Raw genomic sequence first — 22,741 nt, forward strand, 5'->3', positions numbered from 1 at the left:
CACAGGCCCCTGGATGCTTTTGGGCAACGAGGCATAGAAGTAAACCCAGCCAGAATTGCATTGTCTAACAGTTTGAAACTGAAACGACAACTGGATTATGAAGAACAAGCATTGCAACAGCTGAGTGGGGTAATCATAACAAATGCATCCCCTTCGCAACTTTGGACTCACCACGGTCATTGGTGTAATTGTTTGATTTGCTTTTCTTAACATTCTAGGGAGATCCGTCGGTCATTAACCCATCTCAACTCATGTGGAAAAGAATGAAATTTCTCAAAGGGGAAACCTGTTCCTTGGTTACAGAAAAAAAGTCTCTCAGCACAAGTGTTCTTACCGGTAAGACAAAAGAAAGTGATTTTGCAATGTTACACATTGAAACACAATTTTAAGACAGGTTGAATAGAAACAAAAACTCTTTGAAAAGGAAATGTAAGTCAGCTCTGTAAATATTACACTAAGCTAAAATTAAAGATCGGGTTCTATCACTAAGAGCTGAACAACTTAAGGTACGTTTGATAACTACTGGGTAGATGGTTTCATGTATGTTCACACCCTTGCTTTGAAGGTAACAGAGATCAGCTTAATGGAGATGGGTTTACCTCATGCTGATCCAGGGTGCGGGCATCTCAGAGCTAGAACTGATACCTTCCCTCTACAACGTTGTGTTTCCTTACACAAGCATATCTTGGGTGCAATACTACTTCTAGAGCTAGTGCTGTTTTTGGAATTCCTTTGTGACAAGACGTAGGTATGAGGATCACATGAGGATCACTTTAACTTTTTTTCCCCCCCCTACTATGTAAATCAGATGAATTTCTCTGTAACTCGAGAGGTCTGAGCCAACCAATGAATCAACTGCAACAGCAGCAGCAGCAACCCACCTGTGGCAGCCCTGGTGAGAATTTGAAAGCAGGAGCTTTTCCCCCTCCATTTTACAGTTCCCATTATCAGGACTATACTGTCCAGCCAGCTCATAAAGCGTCAGGTAAGAGCTGTCAAATGTAGACATTGGGAAATGCTGGTAATTTCATTCCAATACTAATTCCATGAAAGAAAAGACTTAAAAAAAAATATGGAGGAGGATGATAAACAAAGATCCAAATATGTATTCCTTCATAAAATGAAAAATTAGTTCTGTTGTTTAGTGTGAAAATTCAATGTTTACATTTGTAATATATGAGGAAAAAAATATTTTAATACCTTTGTACCTTGGAGGTCCAGTCATCCTCCATCCATACTCTTGACTTGTGATGGAACTGATTAAATTGTACTAAACAACTTCACTGCAGTGCAGCATTGATATGGGAGGTTTGTAGGCTAGAGTCTTAACACATGCCTTCTAAAAGTTAAAAAAAGTAATTAGAGGGGCCGTGTATATGTCCCTTGTAATATAGGTGGAGCGCTCCCTTTAATATAAAAGGGGAGTGGATGGCAATTTAGAAACTCTGGTGTTTGCTACAGCTTGCTTCATCTGCACCAATATAATTTTTCTCAGAACAATCTGAATTGGGGGTGGAGGTGAAAAACTGCACGCATCTGTGTGACACGCTTGCAAGAGTTTAAGGCAATGCATAGGTTTGCTCTGAAAGCTGTAACGGCTGGTGGTTTGAGGCATACGGACATAAACACAGAATTCAAATATAACTGGTATAAAGAGAAGAGGGAGGAGAGGAAAGAAGTCTTCTCTGTCCCTCTGGTCTCAGCACCACAATTTACTTCATTGATCTCTTCCAGGTATGACCAGTCGTCTGCTGGGGCCCTCCTTTGAACCCTACTTGTTGCCCGAGTTGACAAGATATGACTGTGAGGTGAACGTCCCCGTTTTGGGCAGCTCTACGCTTCTGCAGGGCAGTGAACTGCTCAGAGCGCTGGACCAGGCAACCTGAGCGATCCTGCAACATTCTGTGGCCTATACTGTTCAAAACAGCTTCAGTTTTTAAATATATTTTTGCAAGTAGACAATTTCTAATACCAATACACTTTTACAGGATTTTACTTAGATATTGAACCTGTTCACGTTACCAAATAGTGGCCTTTTGAAGTTACTCACTTTATTATTCATATTAAAGAAATACATCTACTGTATTTTCTCTATTGCAATTAAAGTGTTGTTTAGAGAGTTTGATTACCCTCCCCTTATCTCATTACCTGTAATTTATACTCTGAAATTTTCTTCAAATTTCATGCTTATAAAAAGCCGTGGTATAAATGCCTCATCACGTGATACTTTGGCTGCAGTACTGCAAAGATTTATTTTTATTGCCAAAGATGAATGAAACAAATTTGATCTCCAACCACAGTTTTTTGTTGATCTGCCAAATTGAAATCCTTTGAGTCTTTCTGTTTTCCAGCATTTATTGTATTGTAACTTTAATAATTTTTGGAAAAGCATACTAGGGAAAAATCCCAGCCTTCCGCCTCCCCCTGTTCCCTTCATTTTTTTTTTATACACTTTGTTGAAAGAAATGTGAATGGTGAACTGCAATGTTTGTGGGTATCTGTGAAAGTTGCACATTGTAAGCTTTTTTCCTCAGAAGCAAATCAATCACATTCTCAGTTGCCTTAACCTGGCTTAGCTCTACAGCCACGGGAGTCCGACAGATTTACCCCAGTGGAGGAGTTAGACCTGTGTTTTCATTTGTCTTGGGGTTTCTTGTTTTGTTCTTTGTTGTTTCCTTAATGATTTTTTTAAAAAACCACAAAACAGATTTTAAAAAAATTATTATTTTTTTTAAATTTGTCTCTGGGTCAGTTGTTAATCATCTTTTGGTACTTTTGCTGTATCTTGGACACAACAACTTTAAGAGCTGTTTCTGCTAGAACCTAGTAGTATTTGTTACGATATTGCTGGTATTTCAGGAACCTGACCAGCGGCCAGTACTAACACCTCTGATTAATGTTACCCTTTTTCATTTTATATGCTAGCTAGCAATATAATTGCGATATTGAATCATTAAAACTAAAAGTTAAAGTAGTATTTCCCAGCGTATTAGGCTAATTCAGTTATAAGTAGACAAAAAAAATTAAGGATTGTGTAGTGAGATGAATAGCTGGCAGGCAGGTCTCTGTCATTTTTACTTGCCTTACATGAATCGGTAGCTGAAATGCCATTAAAAGTCAGTTGGAGATTTTTCAGAGCTCCTTTCCAACTATCATTAGTTGAGATGCACATATTTTTAAAAATAAGGCTTTGAATGCTTTCAAAGGCACAGGGATTTAAAAGTTTAAATTACACCGTATTTAAACAGCAAAAAAATTAAATTAATAAAAGGCAGGTGAGCAGTTCTGACTTTAAAATATATACAGACCTAGATATACCTTGGGATATATCATCTTGTTTCCTCCACTGGTATAAATCATCATAGCTTCATTGAAGAAAATGGAAGCGTGGCAATGTACAAAAGGTAAAAATCTGACCCAGAAACTTAAAACAAAGATACATTCTTTTGAGACTTCTGATTCTGCTGAAGCCTGGTTTATAAAATTGCTTTATATCATGCACTGACACTTGCAGAGAGGGAGCCCCGGGTTCATTGAGCACTTCAGAGTTTGCTGTGAGTCTTAACCACACATACTTAGAAAAGCTGAAGATCTTTTGTTATTGGTACATAATGTAAAAAAATGATAGTCCCTATTGTAGGCAATCTTTCAAGAGTTTATTACCAAAAAATAAGCCACACCTAAAGTCAAGTTATTACCGTGTGGAAAAAATATATTGTAAGCAAAGTCAGATGAAAATTGGCAAGCCAGATTTGACAAATTTGCAGTGACAAGGACTTAAAGGCTTCAAGGATTAAAGACACTTGAATACTGCTCTTCTGTTTCTTATTTGTGTAGTTTCAGCATTAAAAATGTTATACCCTAACAGTTTACTAAAACACTCTGAAAAAATATTCCATGTCTTAATATTAATCATACTTTTTATCATAATTATTTCGTAATCTATATTGCTGAATTCTTATTGACAATATTATAACTGTATGGGAACTTTAACTTGATAAGGAAATGTATTTTGACACTGATACCTTATTAAAGTATACTGATCCTAAATTCTTTGTGACTCGTTTGCTATGAATTTGTTATTTGTTGTATCATTGTAAAGCAAAAGTATTTATTAAATTATTTATAGAAAATAAAGGTTTGCATTGATCTTTGAAGAATGAAAGAACGAACAAAAAGTTACCCGTATTTGAGAGCTGGGAAGCAGCCTGCCAAAGGTCCGTACCACCAACGGTTCGTAGAGTTTACCCAGCTTTCCTCAGATGGAGAGCGAATGCCCTGCAAACGGCCCTTCTGAAACACGTCCTAGGGTTCAGGCTGCTGCTTCCATTTCAACAGTGTATTCCTGTCTGAGGCGCTGAGGGTAGCTCCTGTAATACTAGCCTTTAAAAAAAAAGAAAGAAGAAAATTAAGTTGACAAAATGACATTTTAGAAGCTGAATTGCCACAGTTCCCCGCGTTTTGTGGCAGTAATGTAGGCCATCATATTCTCACAGTACTGACGAGCCCATAAGTAACGGGCTTTCCCCCATCCAAGCCTCTGCTTCACCCACCCAATGCTGCTGTTAAATGTGCCAATCCTTTTCTGTATAGAAATTGTCCGTTTTGCCCGTGTAGTAACACTGATCACAACGTAGGAGGCCAGACACATCAAGACATTCAGTTCAAAACGTGCGCTTATATTCAGGCCAGACTGTATGGGAGGTGTTGGTGCTTGACCCTTCTCATGACTGGCCTTTGACACCTGCAGTGCCCACACAGGCACTGTTGAGCTTCTCAAACAGCAGATCTTCTGAATAATCTGCAAAATGGGCTATCAGTCATCGTCTCCTTTTCTAGATGGGATCCTCAGCAGGCCTAGAAAGTGACTCCTTGCTTCTAAAGCTGTTGCAATTAACAGTCATCACACAACACGCAGAAGTGACAAGCCAATGGTTGTGTGCCTGTTACGCTCCCTTTTAAATCATCTCATTGATCTTCAGGGCACTTGGACATCACATCAGATCCTTGTCCAGCTGAGGGGTTAAAAAAAAAAAAAAAAGCTATCTCTTAAATCGAGATTAACCTGTTCAGATCAATTTCTATCTTTTAAAGGTTTTAATCACTGACAGCTGCTGTAAAATAGTGCTGTGAGGCACTATTTTTTTGGGGGGGGTGGGGGGGGGTATCCCACACATTCTAAAAAGCTTCAAGCAGGGGGGTTGGACTAGATGATCTCCAGAGGTCCCTTCCAACCCTGTGATTCTATGATTCACCACTCCCATATTCAAGTAGCTGAAGTAACACAGTAGCAGTGCCTTCAGCTTCCCCTCCCTCCCCCCATGCCCTTTCTACGACAGCTAAACGCTTCTCACGTTAGTGAATTTTAGTGGCTTCTTCCTTCATGCGTATGAATGTCCTGGAAAGCTAAGCTCTGACATTGCAACTTATGTATGTACCCAAAAGAACCAAATCCTGGCCAGAAACATACCACCTAGCTTACACAACAGCTGAGCTTCGTGCTGCTGAGCAGGAGTTTAGTACAGCTTTTCTTAAAAAGTTGATTCCCGCCCTGCCCTGCCTCTCCCCCCAAAGTAGGCCAGCAAAAGTGCTTAAAATTAAGCGTACATCCTCTTTCACTGCCTAAAAGCACCATTTCTTGGCATCAGATCTCATATCTCCAACAGCATAGACAGAACTGCTCACAACTTGGCTGTTCAACACACAACTAAGTTCTCCTGAAAATTCGGCATTTCAGGTAAATGCTCATGGCTGGGGCTGGTCTCGGTCTCTGCCTGATTTTCAAGTCTATTCTCTTTTTTTAAAATGATCAAGCCCATGTTCTTCCTAGACCATAGATTTCATGCAGGTAAGATTCACACTGTTTATCAACCAAACTGTTACAACAAAATACTACAGTAAATTCTCAACATCCAGATATATATGACTACTAGTAAAACTGAAAAAAAAGACGAGATAACTTGGAACAAAGTCCAACTATCTTTTCAGTCAAGGCACCAGCTCCTAAGCAGTACTGAGATCTGTAGGCAGCAGGTGATTGATGGCACTTGCTTGCAACAATAGGCAGAGCACAGGAAAACAGTCTAACATACAACTGGCTCCAGTTCTAGATGGTGTGGAATTTCATCTGCTACTTCTCCCTGAAGAGCTTTATGACTGACACTATTCACAGACATGTCAGATGTATTTTTTTGGGTTTTTTTTTTTTTTTTTTTAAGAGCTACAGTGGAGAACTGGAATTGTTCTCCTAAATTTAAATAAACAGCATTTTCTTCTTTCTTTCTCCCCCTCCCAAACTCGCTTATTATAGGCTTCCCAAGAGAGGGAGAAACAATTTCTAAGAAAAAACAGAGAATCCTCCACAATATTTTCTTAGGACAACACAATCTGTGACATGTCCCGGTTCTCCTCCCTTAGCACAAGCCACCGCGCAGCTCAACAGCTGCCTTTCAGTTCCCTGGGGCTGTGCATGAGCCCTGGGAGCTCACCTTCACCCGCAGGGAAGGCAGGTGTGGAGTCCTGCTCCTCCGGGCTCCGGTTGTTGTTGTTGCTTTCCTTAGTCAACTGAAGCCACAAAAGCACCACAGGAAGGCTCTAGTAATCAGTACGTACACCATTTTTGGGTGTCCAGATCAAAAATTGCTTCAAGTTAATTAGTTAAATAAATACATAAAAAGTGAGGAAAAAAACACCTTAGCTACTCAGTTTGGAAGCATCACTGACATTTCTTTTGTCTGAAAGCCAGCCTGCAGTTTTGGCAGCTTGTGATGGGCCTCAGGTCTCACATGGAACATTTTTCTTGAAGAAGTCCTAAATTCCTGTAATCAAGGAGTTCCTGAATTCTCTTCAGTCACGCCTCTCGGTTAGCAATGTGGTTAAGATGCCTCATTAGGGAAGAGAAGCACATGCATGAACCTGGCTTGCAAAGAGTACCTGGAAGCCAGATGGCACCACCTACTTCTGCCTTCGACACCGGACAGTAACAGGCAGCTGGAGGCAACGGCAGCTGCGTCAGCCCCTCGTGCGCTACCTGCTGTGGAAACTGTGGCACCTTAACCGCAGCGGCTGGGAGGGCTGCTTAGACTTGGGTCGCATCTCAAAAACCACAACTCCCCTTAGCTTCATTAAAAAAAGAAAGCTTCATTGAAAAAAATAAAAACAAGCAACCCTCCCAAACTCCCCGCTTGAAAGGTCTGTGTTTAGGTCTTCAAATTACAGACAAAGCTGGCACCAGCACCAGAAAACCAGAGTGAACCACCCCAGGTATACTTTTTAAAATTACATGATTTGTAAGCTAGTGATTTGGGGTCTGACTGTTGGTCTTTGAAGGACTGGCACTGACTGGGTTTTGCAAGAAAAAGCGTTATACCAACAGCTCTAGTGACCGAAGCTCTGCGTCCCCACAGCACTGGCAAAGGCAAACCAACAGCGAAGTCTCTTGTGGCAGAAGAAACCTAGCCTCAAGCATTGCCTCCTCCAGGCATATTAGTGTCACCCTCCAGCATGGAGTTTGAGAAAGACCAAAGGTCCTGGCTAAACTATAGCAACACGGGACCAGCAGCTTGATGGCTTGTTTGTCCATCAAACATGGGAAGTCCCCCAGTCTCTCAACAGATGAACATGCTTCTTGGCTGCAGCAAGCAACCTTTATTGCTTAGCCTTGATTCCTGGCCTTTCCTCTAGCCCTGATCCCATTTCTCCCCCTAGCTCCCAGTCCTTACCCCAGGTCTGTGGTTTCATCGTTCTGGTTTTTGCCTCATGCTGCCTTCCCCCTTCCCCAGCTCACCTTCCCCTCCTGACAAGCCTGCTCCAACCTGCCCCATCTCTCCATGCCCCTCGTGGCCGGCAGCAGTTTTTAGCACGGATTCAGGGACTTCCAGTATAGGTTCTCTCTGGTCATGTTGTTGCCTTGGCCGTCTGTTTGATACGATTATCAGCCAGAACACCCAGCCCTTTTTGCCCAAACCCTCAGCTTCTGTGGTTTGTGATCCAAGCTCATGTTGAAAATGTACATATAGTTTTTCCTGCAGTTTTGGAGATGAGAGCAGAGTTGAGCAATTTACCCAGATGGCTGAACTCTGTGTGTTAGGCCAGAACAATTTCCCATCCGTAAGAGCAGCAAGTATGGTTTTGCTCTTTTAGTCCTATCAGCACCATAGAGCTAACACTAGTGGGAAGAGAATCCATATTTGTGGTTCCCCAAACCTTCTTCTCCCCATACCAATAACTTTGTGTCCAGGACAAAAATTAAGGCTGAGATAAAGAGAGGCACTTGTTAGAGCACTCCCAGATGCCGCTATATGCTTGATGGACACCAAAAAGCTCGCTTAGGGTGCGATTTCCGAGTCCAGCTGTACTCCCTGGTATTTTCAGCCCTGGGCAATCCTTATGCACTCACCCCAGAGTCTGGCTTTTCAGAACTTGGAGAACCCCAGGGTGCCCCAAAGGAGAGTCACCCATAGGGATCTCTCTATCCAGTTATAACCCTTAAGTCAGGAAAATCAAAGGTTAACATTCCCTCAGGCAAACTAAAACTCACTCCTAGGTCTGCTGGAGCGAGTGACAGTAGAGTGATCACAACGCCACTTCAGCAGAGCTTTCCAGAATACGGCTTTTTCTAAAGACATCAACAGGGACGCATTTTCCCAGTTACAACTGTTTATGCAACTGAATTTTATTTTAGATCCTCTAGTGAAAAAAACCCAGCAGCTTGAAAGTCTTGCTCTCTTTTTCTCAAGATGTTGGTAAATTCCGCCAAATTTGAGAAGGAAGGGGAAAGCACAAATCAAAAAAAAAAACCAAAAAACAAAACAACATGATTGCCAAAAAAACAGACCGAAGCCTACAGCTCCCTGGCATTATTTTGTAGCATAAGTTGCATGAATTCCTAAGTGTCAAACCACAAAAGTTGCCCCATACAATGGGCCTTACAATCAATACAAATATATACCTTTTTAATTCAGCCCCTCCTCCACACAGCAGCACCACAACAGTCTTACACTGGATCAAACGGAGCATAAAATGGATGTCGTCATCGTCCATTTTTAGATGCCTCGCATGACATCTATTGGCTTTTTTCCTGGAAGAGGAGGCCATACTAATTGTGTCTATCACCTTACTGCTAACACAGATAGCGCTGCCCTTTGCCGCAGCCCCCAAAACAGAGGTAACAGAAAGCAAACCAGTGGAAGCTTACTGGGAAAGCCGGTTCCTCTCCATTATTTTAACTGCAGCTGCAAACATCAAGATGAGCTTTTCTGTGCTTTGTTCAGCTACAGAGATGCTCGTATTTTTTAACCTTACCTTATTCACACCTTTTAGCACAGCTCGTGGCTCACAGCTTCAATTTCTTTAAGCTGCGGTCAGTTTTTGGAGCGCACAATATGATCTCTTTTAGGGCCAGCCTGATCACCACAGAAATCTCACAGATAAAGGAGACACCAACACTGAATACTTTAATTTTTGGTCAACCTTCCACTTCCTTTTCAAAACTCCTTTCTGCAGAAAAGATTCTGTTTAATGATAGGCAACACCTTGAATGCTATGTACTGGTTTTGCTCTTATCTAGCACCACATTCTGCCTTTCCCAGATCCACAGCAAGCAAAGTCCATGCAAAGCCACCCCAGCACTCTGAAAAGCGGAGACAAACCCCTGGCTTTTGCAACCATCAATTAAATCTTAATATACTGAATAAACACTTTAACTTGGGCTTTCATTTTTAGAGTGACTTCCCCAAACTCCTCCCTTACACGTCCTCCCTCCCTCCATGCAAAAGCAAGAAGAAAGCAACTTTAGAAAAAAAATGAAAGTCACTAAAATACTTGTCTGGGTTAACCAGGAACCAACGAAATATCTGGAACTCATTTAAGTTCATTGGAAAGACAGGGAACGTCCAAGTCAACAGTGCTCTCATTTTTCTTTCTGCAACACAGTCCCTGCTGGGCAGGGTTTGTTTGCCCTGAGGTTTTGTATTAGTAACACACACACACACAGCTAAATAAGATTTTGTTCATCCGGGGTTTCTTCTGTCCTGTTCAATGCACAAATTCCACAAAACCGGTGCTGAAAATTACAAACAGGGTGAAAATTGCCTGCGCTCTGTGCCCAAGAACAGCAACAGGTCCCTCTGAACAGCAGACTGCCATGCTGGGCGTGCTCAAAAGACTCGTCCTGAAACCTGCTCAAAGCGGGTCCTCTTCAAAAGCCAGCGGGAGAACACTTTCTCTGGTGGGTACGTTTAGAGCGGAGCCCAAACAAACCACCTGGGAGAGCAGGAAATGCTCTCTCTGTCTCCTGCTGAGCCATTCCCCAGGATGTTTCCAAGAGAACAGAAAGAAGTGATCCTCCTTCCTCCTCTTCCCTTTTCCCCACACCGCGCCTCCTTTCCATGGAAATCTCTCACAGAGTATTTTGATTCTTACAGGCAAAATCATGCCCTGACTCATGGCAAGGAAAGAAATTCCACAGGTCTGCAAAGCCTGTGATACAAACAGGTTGCTGAGGGATGACCATTCCCAGGCCCCTGAAAATTGGGTCTTCTGTAGCCTATGGCAGGACCTCGTGCTCTCCACAGGGCACTCCTGGCCCTGACACGGGAACACCCAGTGTGCTGCAGGACATGCGGTGGCTGTGCCCAGCAGACATCGCTGTTCCTTGAGACCCGGGACAGAAGTGCAGGGGCCGAACAGGCTCTTCGCTTCATGTGCTGTCCCCAACACAGTTCACCTATACGAAACCCATTTACTGAGGTTTAACGCAGATAACGCACAATCCACTTATATATGGAGCACAAGGGTAAATAAGCCTGGCAATGCATTATTTCCATGGTTCATGGAAATACTTCATGGTTGTGCATTACAGAGCAACATCACCCACGGCAAAAGCTGCTTAATAGGAAATTGCCCCAGGAAGCTTTCCAAAAACCATACTTTCCACTTCCACACTAGATCCTCAGGCTTCACCGCCTGAAGGGCAACAGCACAGTGCCCCCACTACGCTACTGTCCTGCTCTTCCCAGCGAGCCAAACCATAATGGCAGCAGCTTGCCAGGACCAAAAGCAGCATGGCAGGGTCCCCCAGGCACGCTTGTGCTCCACAGCCCTCACTCACAACCGCTCACTTCACAGCAATCAGACACTTCCACAATTTGCTGCAAGCCCCTTCCTTTCCTAAGTACCGAGCTGCCGAGTTCTTCCCCTGAGTGAGTATCTCCACCTCGCTTTTTCACAACGTCCCACGGCATTTAGAAATCCTTTTCCAGATGCTCTTATTGGAAATGCAGACCACACAATTGCAAAAGGAGTTCTGGGATCTTATCTGTACCACTGTGAATCATCTTTGAAAGCAGCATTGCAGCGGCACGAAACGTACATTCAAATTATTTGGGTTTTTGTTTGTTTTGGTTTTGGGTTTTTGTTTTCTTTTGTTTTTTTAAGTGAGCTACAGAAGAAAAAGGATGTGGACAGCCATGTGGCCATGTGCAGCACACACTGCAGTTGTACAGGCCTAGTCTGGCAGTATGAGGCATACATAGAAGTAAATCAGTCCATACCCAAGGACATATAGGCTTGTGGGACTAAGGGCTGTTAAGAAAACCAGGCATTCAAACCTGCATTTTAAAAATAATATGTTGTAGCTCCTCAGCTAATGCTAGATGTAAGAGACAGTGTTGCGCCTGCACTACACAGTGCCAGGAACTGAACTAATGCTGAAAGAGTAAACTTGCTCTTCCCTCAGGATCTCCAGACAAAGCCCAACCAAACAGGTATTTTTACAACAACGACGGAAACAGGACAGAGTGCTTCTGAAGACAGAAGTCAGCAGGATACAAAGAGGCATTTTCAAAAATAACGCCAACTATTCTCTCCATTTTAAAACTGGAAACAAATAGGCTGTCATCCATTTCTACTCGGTCATAATGTATTCCTGCCCAATATTTCTTTCTACTGATAATTCGTTGCATCTTCAGATTTTTCTGCTCTATTAAAAAAAAAAAAAAAAAAAAAAATCACCTGACTGACTTCTTTGGATTTTTTAGCTTCTTAGTGTCTCCCCTTAGCAGCTACAGCAATGTAATTTACAGGCTCTAAAAAATGAGCTACTTTGAAAATGTAACTTTTTAAACAGCTCAGAGAAGATGGCTGTCATCCGTTCATTTCCAAGCAGCAGTTCGTGTAGGTTTTAGTACAATCAATTCGTGTCTATGTCATGTTTCATTTTCATGCTTCATTTTACAAGCCCACTAATCAGACTAATGAGGTTGAATGTGAAGAAATCCCTTTGTTTCAAGCTGAACAGCCTCTGAAACCACAGTTATAATGGTCTTTCTTTGCTTATTCAATTCCTGTTTGCAAGTAATAGCAAAAAAAAAAAAAAATAGCACTCGAGAATTTTTTTGCTAAATCTTAAAGGCAGAAAGCCATGTTATTACAACATCCCCTGTAATTTACAGGAGCTCGGGCTGTATATTGATGTAAGGGAGTCACAGTGCCTTCCAGTTTGTGAGCATGCTTAAATGATAATAAAAACTTTTTAACTGCTCTGGTAGGGACACAAATATGTTCCATACGTTCCAAAGCGGTGGCTTAAGACGGTCCAGTGGGCTAATGCCAGTCTGCAGGCAGTGGGGAGTTTGTGCGGTGCTGACCACACTCCGGCATCAAGGAGTTGATTCCCCCCGCGCCCACGTACAACGTTTCTAGCACCTGGCTGGGGACTGGGACCTTCCTGGTATGTTGACCCACCTAAAGCCTGAGCCACATGTATATAGATAATCCACAGCAGGAGGCAGAAGCTGGGAGTGGAGATGGAAATTCCCACTCGGGGATTCATTACAGGCTGCAATACAACCCCGCCAGTGCTCCTCCGAGCTTTTTGTCACGAGTCAATAGGAGTACAGAGAGACGCACAAAGAGACTTACAAGGGAATACACGCAATTACAGGATGGTTCCACAAAAGGCGACACTGTCAACCCCCACACAATGCCGATAAACTTGAAATCGTAATCGCAAAACGTCCCTGGTTTGAATTTGTTCATTCTTGAGATTTTCGTTTGTTGTTTTATTTTGGGTTTTTTTAATATCACACACAATTCCCCATCCCAGCCTTGCTTTGGAGAGCAAATAGAAGCAAAAAGTATGTAACAGTAATTCGAGACAGGCTTGTTTCTGATCCTCTGAACACCTGAAGTAGCAGCCCAGACCATCTGTTGAACAAGTGACAAGTACACTGCAGAGTTAGGAGGCCACAGAGCACTCTACCACCAAGGTTACTTTGGGTGTCGCTAGACGTGCTCAGTGTGAATCCACAAGGTTCAACTGAGTTTCAGAGATGTCTAAAAGATGCTGGGTATATCTGTAAAAGGGCATGGAGATGGGGAGGGGGCAAGGTTATCTTTTTCAACTTTAGCAGCATGATACCACAACAAGCACAGTGCCACGGCTTAAATCCAGGAGAAGGACGGCTCCCATTCAAAGAAAAACACATCTGTAGACAAAACCCAGGCAACCTGTTTCCTCCTAAACCCATAAGTGAAACATGCGAAATATGATCCTGCTACAATACATCCCAGACTACAACAGAAGCTTCAGGTCCATCACACATCACCTATAGCATCCTGAGTTGAGAGTCAGTGGGACTTTAGAGGATTAGAACTACCAAGTCACTAAACGCATCATGCCACAGCAGGGGCCAACACTACCTCCGCAGGGGCTCTGCCTGGTTAACCTTCGACACTTTCCGAGGGGAAAGGAGGAGCATCACCAGTAAGATGACAAAGACCTGAGCAAAGACACCCACAGCGTAGTAGCACCCTCCACATCAGGTGCAGCCTGGCCTGGCTGAGGAGACAGTTGTGGGAGGACTGGGGCAGAGCACACAGAGGGTCACAGGACCGGCCTGATGGCTACCACCATGCCACGCGTGCATGACTATTAGCCAGTGCCTACATCTACCCACAGAAACCAGACATTTGAAAGTGCATTTGTTTTTCTCCTTCACAGGAGACAAACCTGAGCCACTCCTCAGCAGCACCAAGGCAGGTAAATAACTGAGAGCTGATGGATCTGAAGACTTCTGTGCAGAATTTAGCCTTCAACTATCTCAAGTGATCCTCTGATGTTTAATTATGAATAATGAAAGAACAAACAAAAAGCCTGATTCCTTTCATGGATACTTCATAGGTATACGCTAATTATTTCAAATGGGAGCTTGGTTCCAGGGTGGCAGGAGTCGAGGAAAAGCAAACTAATCTGTTAAAGAAATAGAGCAAAAAGGTGTCAGATTTCTTCCAAAGCAGAGATTTTTGACAACAAACTGGTTAGTAAGCTAACTAATGACAGACAGCAATCCCCCACAATGAGCCTCAAGACACAGGTGTTATTAAAAATCGACATGTAGCTTTTCTGAAGTCCTTAAACACTGCACTGCCTCCCAGACGTGGGAAAAGAATAAAACTGCCTGAGCAGCTTGGTTTTGGCATAGAAAGAGAGAGTTAATTAAGGAATTGGGTTATTCCCAAACCGTGCTGTTTAAGAAACCCCATTATACCTGCTGCACAATAGATGGGATCCATTTTTTTTCAGGAACACTTATGTCAGATGTTAATTCAAGACTGTATCGCGTTTAACAAATACTCCCCTAAGACAACCTCCGTGCTGCCGAAAGAGAGGTAAGTCATGTCGCTGGGAGTACTGCAAGGGGAAGCTCATGAGCTGGAGTGTGTGAGTGAAAAGCAGGTGACATGGCAATGCACATTGAAGCAAGTTTAAAGGTGGAAGACGGAACATCGTTCAGAGTCATCAGAGATACGGGAGGAGCAATGGAAAAGGATGATGGCGCTCCTTAAAGCGAGGGAGCGCAGCCTTTGCCATCCTACAGCACCTCCCGAATTCTCTCTTGTTTTCGGCGCAATCTGTGTTTTGCCCCTCCGAGGCACGTGCCCCGACCTGAAGAATGTCCCCTCTGTGCTGCTGGCTGCAGCTCCCACGCTTGATGGAGCAGGGGGGTAGTCATCACTTCTTGAGCATTCCCTGGGCACACTTATCCTCCCGTGGGGGGCACGGGGGGGGGAGGACGGGACAGAGTCCCACCGTTCTCGCACAGCTGTAAGGGCAACAAGCCACACGCAACTGGTAAATCGGCAGACACGTCGCCTCTCCAGCAGATGTGGAAACAGACTTTGGAGGCCCTCCTGTGTGAGGGTGCAGCTGGTACGGGGAGTGCCCTCGCCTCCTGCCCCCGCCACCCCAGCTGCATGGCGCAGCTGGGCACTCCTCCGGCCAGGGAGTACCGGCACGCACTGGCACGGGAGGGAGGGAGAGCATGGCAGAGAGGGCCAAAACGTAGCACGGAGAGAGCTGAGATGCGCAACAGCACCCTCGCCACAACACTGCACCTCTTCTTAGAAAGCCCATTCTCCAGGAAGCCGCAGGGACTCGCCTTCCCCCTCCGCAGCCACAAGAGCCTCCCGGGTGCACCAAAGGGCACCGGGGCAAGAAGCAGGAGCATCAGTTTCAGCAGGAGGACTGAGAAATGGAGGCCATGCCAGCCAACTCCCAACGTCAGCTTTTGCCTCATTTTAGCACCAGATGTTTGCAGACCCTCTGAGGGTGCTCAGGAAGGTCCTGAAGGTTAGACTTGATGCTACGTTTTGAAATTTAGAGGGTGTGTTGCACAGGGGACAGCAGGTTCCCAACTGCTGAACCATGGGAAGGAAAGAGTCTCTGTAGTCTCACAGAGAGGAACCAAAGGTGTGGAAGAAGGATGGGGGTAGCACCCCTTTCTTTGTTGCCTCACTGGTCTATTTAGATTTAAAGGTCTCTGATGCAGGGATTTTCTCTCCTTGCTGGTTTTCAAACTCTCAGAGGATGGAACCTTAAAGCCACTTGTGGGTCTACAGAAATTTCCATAGGTATAAACACTACGAAGCAAGGAAGAGGTACTTTAATCACAGAATGACAATGTATGGGAGGTATTTAAATGAGCCTCTACCTCTAAACACTTACCATTCACCACTACTGCTTTTGCACTATTGCTGTGCGCTTCTTTTTGCCTTAGCAATGCGTTACATCAGCATTACATATGAATCCTCTAGGCAATTTTTGGTCCCCTCTTCATGTCCAGCCCATATTTCCTTGCATCAATAAAAAAAGCATTTCACACAAGATAATCAATAGGCCTGCTGATTGGACTACTTCCTAACTAGACACAGAAGCATCACAGCTTCGTGACGACCCGTTTCCCCTGTGTTCCAAAGGGCAGGGTGTAGCGCTCTCCCTATTTGATGGAAAAACACTTTTTGTCTTTGGCATTTGTGTCACTAAAGCTAAGCTCACAAATTCTAATCATAAATAGGGGCAGGAGCAAGTCCACAAGCATCAGTTAATACATATTAATTTAAACCATGCAAACCACAGCATGACGTGCTGATTGCTCTGGTCACCAGGAGATCCAGGGCAGTTAGAGGACCCCTCTCATAGCAAGCTAACAGACCTGCCCTTGTGAAGTTAAAATGCTGAATTTCAGCTACAGGTCTAGCTCTTGCAGATGTCCCTTCACCATCTCCCAGCCCAGCTGCTATCCTTGCAGTTTTTAAATATTCTGGAGGAACCACCATATCATTCCGGAGAAAATTCAGCTGCACAAAGTGAGGAAAGACAAACAAAACTAAGTAATGTGCCTCAATTCCATTTCAAAACTAACAACCATACATTGCTTGGACAAGCAAAACCATTTGCAGAACAAATGATAGTCTACAGCCCACCAACAGGAAAGGTCACATTATTGTTATGGTTACTTTCCACGCTTAACCCTTCCCATCTCATTTGCCATTCTCTTCCATGCCCTCAGATAGTGCAGCCTGATCTCAGCATGGAGACTTTCTCAATTCAACAGAAACATGTGGAAGAATGGGAGCCTGTTTCACTGATCTAAACATAGGATGGGGACCTTAAAACTGTCCCGAATTGTAAGGGGCCCAGTTGTTAATAGCCTTAGGAAAGCAAGAAATAAGAGATACTTTATTACTCTAGGATTCTGAGCTACAGCTGTTGTTTAATAAAAGTTTAAAAGTTCATTCCACAAATTTTTCAAAATTTTATGCAGAGAAGTTGTCAAGAAACACTACAGTGTATCTTGAAGGTCATGCATGTAGAAATAAAAGAAAAGTAAACACTGAAACTGCCAAACTACCATCTTTCCCCTCAATTGCTTTGGTTCTAAAAGGACGGGTTTAAAGGCAGAATATTTATAAAGCAGGAAATACACAGAGTTTAATAAATATAACGGGGGGGACGGGAGAAGCGTGTTGTCATCCTCCCCCTGCCCCCATTTCAAGCAAGATTTCCAACCTGAAGAAATGTGTACACATCCCAGAGTGAGTTAGTTTTGGGGGAGTAGACCTTAACACAAAAATATTATGAAACAGAGCAATATAGTCTACCAACAACAATAAAAGAGGAACATCACAATATTATCTAATTTATTCTTGGAGCTTTTTATTACATGTTCTCACCCATCCACCCTTCATACTTCTTCAAGGGAAACACACAGCAATAATTTGTGTATACTTTGCTCTACTCTACCATCTTTCCTCAATATAAAACCATTTTTTTTCTTGAGGTGTTCTTATTAGTTCCTAAAGGAAACATTAACATCAGCAGATTTGATCACAGACAAAGTCTCCCAAATGGTTAGACAATGTTTATGCTTATAACAAAAAACCCATAACAGACTAAGCCCTCTGGGATGAGTAAGCAGAAAAGAACATCTAGACCAGCACAAGCAGTGTACCATATTTTTCTTCATTGAAAAAACACCCCACAACTGTATAATACAGTCAAAAAGCTGAACTTTCTTTACCCTTCTCCAGTAACCAACGGGTAACACGTCCTTATTTTTTCTACGCAGCAGCCTTTTAGCAATAGTCTTTTGAAGGACAGCAAACCACGGGCAAACTAATGCTATCATCCCCCTAGGATCCCTGAAACAGTTTAGCCCTGATAAGGAGTTTTTAATGGGCTCTTCCTAGAAACACCCGTATTTTCTCAGACACATTTACCTAAGAAAAGTGAAGCAACGAAGCACGCAAATGCCTGTTTATGTAAGCTCATTCATGTGCAAACATGTGCATGAATACCAAAGGCTGAGAACTGGGGATCTCATTCGAAGGTACTTTGAGTGAAAATGTCACGACTACAGGTTCTGGGTGCTGGAATTTAAAACGTCCCATGGGCTTGGTCATGACGACACACAGTCGGGTCAACATCGGGCTTCTGAAGGCAGATGCCTGATACGGAGTTTTTTGCATATATAAAAGCTGACAATTCAGTTACATAAGTCTCAGACATACCTAAAGCTAAATTATATTGAATTTAGTTACAGATACACCACACCATATGTAAAGCTTGTGCACTTTCAGTTTTATATATGTAAAAAAACCCCATAAATACATGTTTTCTTCTCCATGCTACTCGGTTTTCCTATAGACCCCACAGAAAAGATGCATTTCATGGACGGAGTGAATTGTTTACCCTTCTCAGGGATGACAAAACACAAATGAACTCTGGTGTGGAGACTGAATTATCTGTATAAATGTACAATTAAGACAATATGGCCTGTTCAAGCATAATTACAGATGCAAATCCATCCCATTCAGAACATTTTCAAGCTTGGTACAAAACACAAAGAAAGCTAAAACTCATGACATTTTCTATCCATAAAGACAAGGTTTTAAAACTGGCTTCTGAATCCATTGGATAGAACAGAGGACTAAAACTCCTTTAAAACATTTCCCAGCATGGACCACTTATCTACAGGAAACTCATAAAATCCTCATTGTGATAGCAAGTGATCATCATTGCAAGTGATCGTCATTGCAACTGCTCCCACAATCGCTGAGATGCCTTCTGGGCTGTTTATGAAGGAGAGTCAGAGGAATTACACAAGTACACGAGGGTTCAAGGAATGTTAGATCCAAGATTATCGTGCATTTCCCCTCCACTGTGCCAGTGGTAACGTACCTGTGACCTTCCACTGTAACCCTGTAATTTCCTTTCCTCACAAAACCTGCTAGCAAAGAAATCCCGAGTGCCTGAATTTTGAGTACCTGCGATGGAAGAAAAGCCTCTAGGTCATATTCCCACAATCCAGAGCTAGACTATTTGAAACAGATCCAGATGCCACTCCTAATGGCCCTTTTTGATGAGCAGAAATCACTGACTAATGATGCCCAGGAGATATTCTTCTACTCTGCAGAGCTACCATCAAGATTCTCTATTCTCCACCACTGATGTACATTTCTATCATCATGGCATATTGTCGCACCTTTTATTTCCCCCCAATTTTATGCCCTCTTTCCCTAGGAAGATGCCAAGAATCACTCCATCGTACCATGAAAACAACTAACTTTGCCAACAGGTCGATAGCAGCTGCTCCTGAGCATCTGGCTTAACCTGTTGCCAGAAGCATAATTATCACTTACAATGTTCAACTGCTTGAGATGTTGGCAAGAGTCACAACTTCTAGTCTGCTCCTTTTTTTACCCATATAATGGACAGCAATTATCAGAGATAAACTAGAGACTAGAAAAGTCCCTCCCATCTAGACTTAAGTGGTAAGAGCTGCCTTCTGAAGATATGATTTTATATGCATTTGGACACAGTATTCATAAAAAAACCCCAAACTTTAGTCTTCAAATGCCAGACTTTCTCCTGGTTCACTCTATTGGCAATGACAAGAGGCAAATTATTGCATGGGGCTACTCAGAGCCACCACTGAATCACCTGAGGAAGGGCCTGCCTTTGATTTTGGTGGTACTTACAAAGGCATGATAAAACACACACGGTCATAATGAAAGAAGATGAAAGATCTTTGGACTAGCTAATTTATTGATAATTTTGCCTATTTGGTTTCACGTTCTCATCCTTTGCATACCAGATAAAACCCAGACTAGACTCCCCGATATCTTTAATTTTGTATGCTCCACACAGGGTTGACATTGATAGTCCCATGTGTTTTGAGAGCATACTAGGACTGATATTCCTCCTGAAAGCAGAATCAGGGTTTCTTCTGTCTGGAGTATGAGAGCGTGAACTGTTCCCAGTGTAACATTTGATATGGTTTAGATCATCTCCTCAGCTGAAATTAAGTTTATAACAGAGAAAGAAGCTAAGAAGGGAAAGGGGTAAGTGAACTTCTAATATTGCTAAGAAACTGCTGGACAGGCAATAACCTTATGTTACAGAGTTTAATGTTTATTGGCAAATAAGCAAGCTGGAAATTATTCCCCTCTTTGACATGGCTTCCTGCCCAGTAAGCCGGTTTCCATCCAAGTTCTTCACATCTTTTCTGAACATGAGCTCTTCTTTGTCAAAAGTGATCCTATCACCCAGGCTCAAATGTCAATCACAGTTCATGGCTAAAGACATGCCTGTCTTGTACTGAATTCACTCACGGGTACCTTGCCTCCACAAAACTGTCTTTGTTTTTATTCATTAGGTCATCTACATAACCTTGTTAATAGGGGACAAAAGGATGTAAAAGCATTGCCAGAGCTACTCCTTTACCTCCTTCCCATCCCCCGAAATCAACGCTCTCCTATGTATCCTGTGAAAAATAAGCTCTAATGCAGAGTTGAGACCTACTAGCTCAACTTTAAAACTGTATTCTTTCTTGTCAAGTATGAACATTAACTTACTCTTTTAGACTTAGGGGGTGTTGCGATGTCGAAGCATTCACCTCCTGCATTTTTCATTCTGCTCAAGATTTTTCAGGCTTGAATTCACAGACTGTAACCATGGTTTGCTAGGAATGGGGAGAGATCATGACCAAGAGTGATCTCATTCACTCCTGTACCCACTGTGGATTCTCATATCTTACAAGATATTTCAACACTATAAACCACTTGAATTAGTTTACCTATTCTTCGTTTGTTTACTGACCCTAGAACATCACATATGCAATGTCTTTTTGTAAGTATAGATGTCACCAAACCATTGTTGAGACTTCATTAGTAATCATATCTGCTTTGCCATAAGCATGGAAAAATTGAGTAAAGAATTATTCTGTTTTGGTCAGAGAAGCATAAGAGCCTTTTTTAAAATTACATTTAATTTAGAGATAAAATATAAGCATAAATATAAAATGTAGTAGTACACACTTCTGCTCGTGAGACTGAAATTTGCTCCTTACACTAGTATGAAGCTCCAATGTAGCTCAGAAAGGAAGTTACACAGGTTCTTTTTCCCTTAGTTTCTCTGAGAATAAAGTGAAAATAAGCAGCAGTCATTACTGAATATGACAAGGACTTTAGAGACTAAAATGCTGTATGCAATGTTCCTTATAATAAAGTGTACAAGTGTTCTTCCATCTTCAATATTCACAGCGAGCGTTTAAAGGCCACAAACTTGAAGAGCACATTATTAAATTTTTCTCCCAAATGCAGCTGTCAGGGTGGAATAACAAAAATACTTCTCAAGCTGTTTTTATTGTGCATGTCTACGGGACACAGGTGAATACCTATGCGATTTGCTCTTTCTTTAAACACAAAAGAAGTGCGGATGCGAGAACCACACCCAGATTCCAGTTTACAAGCAACTCCTGTAACCTGTTTCCAAGTCAGGTATATCAGAGTGCTCTCTCTCTTTACCTATCCAGTTTTTTTCTAATTATTTCCAAACATATAGCCCATCTCATGGAAGTTTGGTATTTTAGACAAGAAATGAAAACAATTTTTTTTCAAGAAGATAAATATTTTACTGGGCAATGCCAACAAAATAGCAGCTCAGCAGGACCAAGGACATCAGATACTGATCTTCTAAATCTATGGCTTTCAGTTATGCCTCCAATTGTGGAATAGCGTGGATTCAGTAGAGCAAAAAGGTATTTTCTTGTGTCAACAGAACCATAGCAATGTTCAAATACTTTTTGTACTTTGGCTTTAGTATCTTATGATACATCTGTTGCTTTTAGTAGTCATGTCTCAATCCTGATTCACATTCAGTGAACCAGGTGAACTTGATTCATGCCTATGCAAATGGCCACATTCAGGCTCACTGAGTGTCTCATACACCTACGAGATCATCTGTCCCAGGCCTCTTGGCTTACGCGCATTGCTTAACCCAGCCATATTGTGCACCTTGTAACAAAATAGCTTCCCTCTTCCAGGAGGCCAAATACATTATGAGCCCTTTGCCGTTTATATTGACTTTTCTATATTAGCACAGTGCCTTTGTTAGCAAGGGTAACAGGCACCTCAGTTCAGGGCGATTCAGACTTCCTGCACTGCATTCAAGCAGACGAGCACAAAGGGCGTGCTGGTTTTTAGCCTCCAAGATGCTGCAGTCATTGTGGACAGAGAGCTGCGTACAAATCTCCAAAATGCCTTTTGTTTGCATTGCAGAGGACAAAACCACAGCTGCATCTGTCCCTTCACCCTTCGAGGACTTCCTTTTTGCAAGAACAAAGACTAATACCACTAGTGGGGCGACCCAAGCTGGGAGGAAAAAGGTATAGAAGCTGTATTTTCAGAAAATGCTGTTCAGTGCTTAGTTACACGGTGAGAAGGGCAGGAATGACAGATTGAGCGATACGAGGGGTGGAGGAGTGGGAAAGAGAACTTGGCAAATGAAAAGGAGTGCTGGGGGCTGCTACATCACTGGGGCTTGCTCTGACCCCACGTGAAAAATACAATCTCTTTTCTTTCAGTCTTGGACGTCTATTACGTTAATTGGCAACTTGCA

At 42.7% G+C, this 22,741-nt stretch overlaps 2 protein-coding genes across 4 annotated transcripts in view; one reads left to right on the plus strand and one right to left on the minus strand.

Annotated features, from left to right (window-relative positions):
- EPAS1 (endothelial PAS domain protein 1) overlaps positions 1-4,050 on the plus strand; it is an 81,002-nt gene extending 76,952 nt beyond the window's left edge. For both annotated transcript variants that reach the window (XM_063328635.1, XM_063328636.1), the window contains 4 exons: positions 6-129; positions 219-336; positions 809-985; positions 1,735-4,050. In XM_063328635.1, the coding sequence (XP_063184705.1) occupies positions 6-129; positions 219-336; positions 809-985; positions 1,735-1,886 (571 nt within the window). In that variant the 3' untranslated portion in view covers positions 1,887-4,050. The remainder of the gene's footprint in view (positions 1-5; positions 130-218; positions 337-808; positions 986-1,734) is intronic.
- LOC134512838 (uncharacterized) overlaps positions 1-22,741 on the minus strand; it is a 115,947-nt gene that overhangs the window by 9,695 nt on the left and 83,511 nt on the right. For both annotated transcript variants that reach the window (XR_010070257.1, XM_063328637.1), the window contains one exon: positions 4,184-4,383. The gene's annotated coding sequence lies outside the window, so the exon portion shown is untranslated. The remainder of the gene's footprint in view (positions 1-4,183; positions 4,384-22,741) is intronic.

This window comes from Chroicocephalus ridibundus, chromosome 3, assembly GCF_963924245.1.
Source record: "Chroicocephalus ridibundus chromosome 3, bChrRid1.1, whole genome shotgun sequence".
In the NCBI taxonomy this organism is placed as follows: domain Eukaryota; kingdom Metazoa; phylum Chordata; class Aves; order Charadriiformes; family Laridae; genus Chroicocephalus; species Chroicocephalus ridibundus.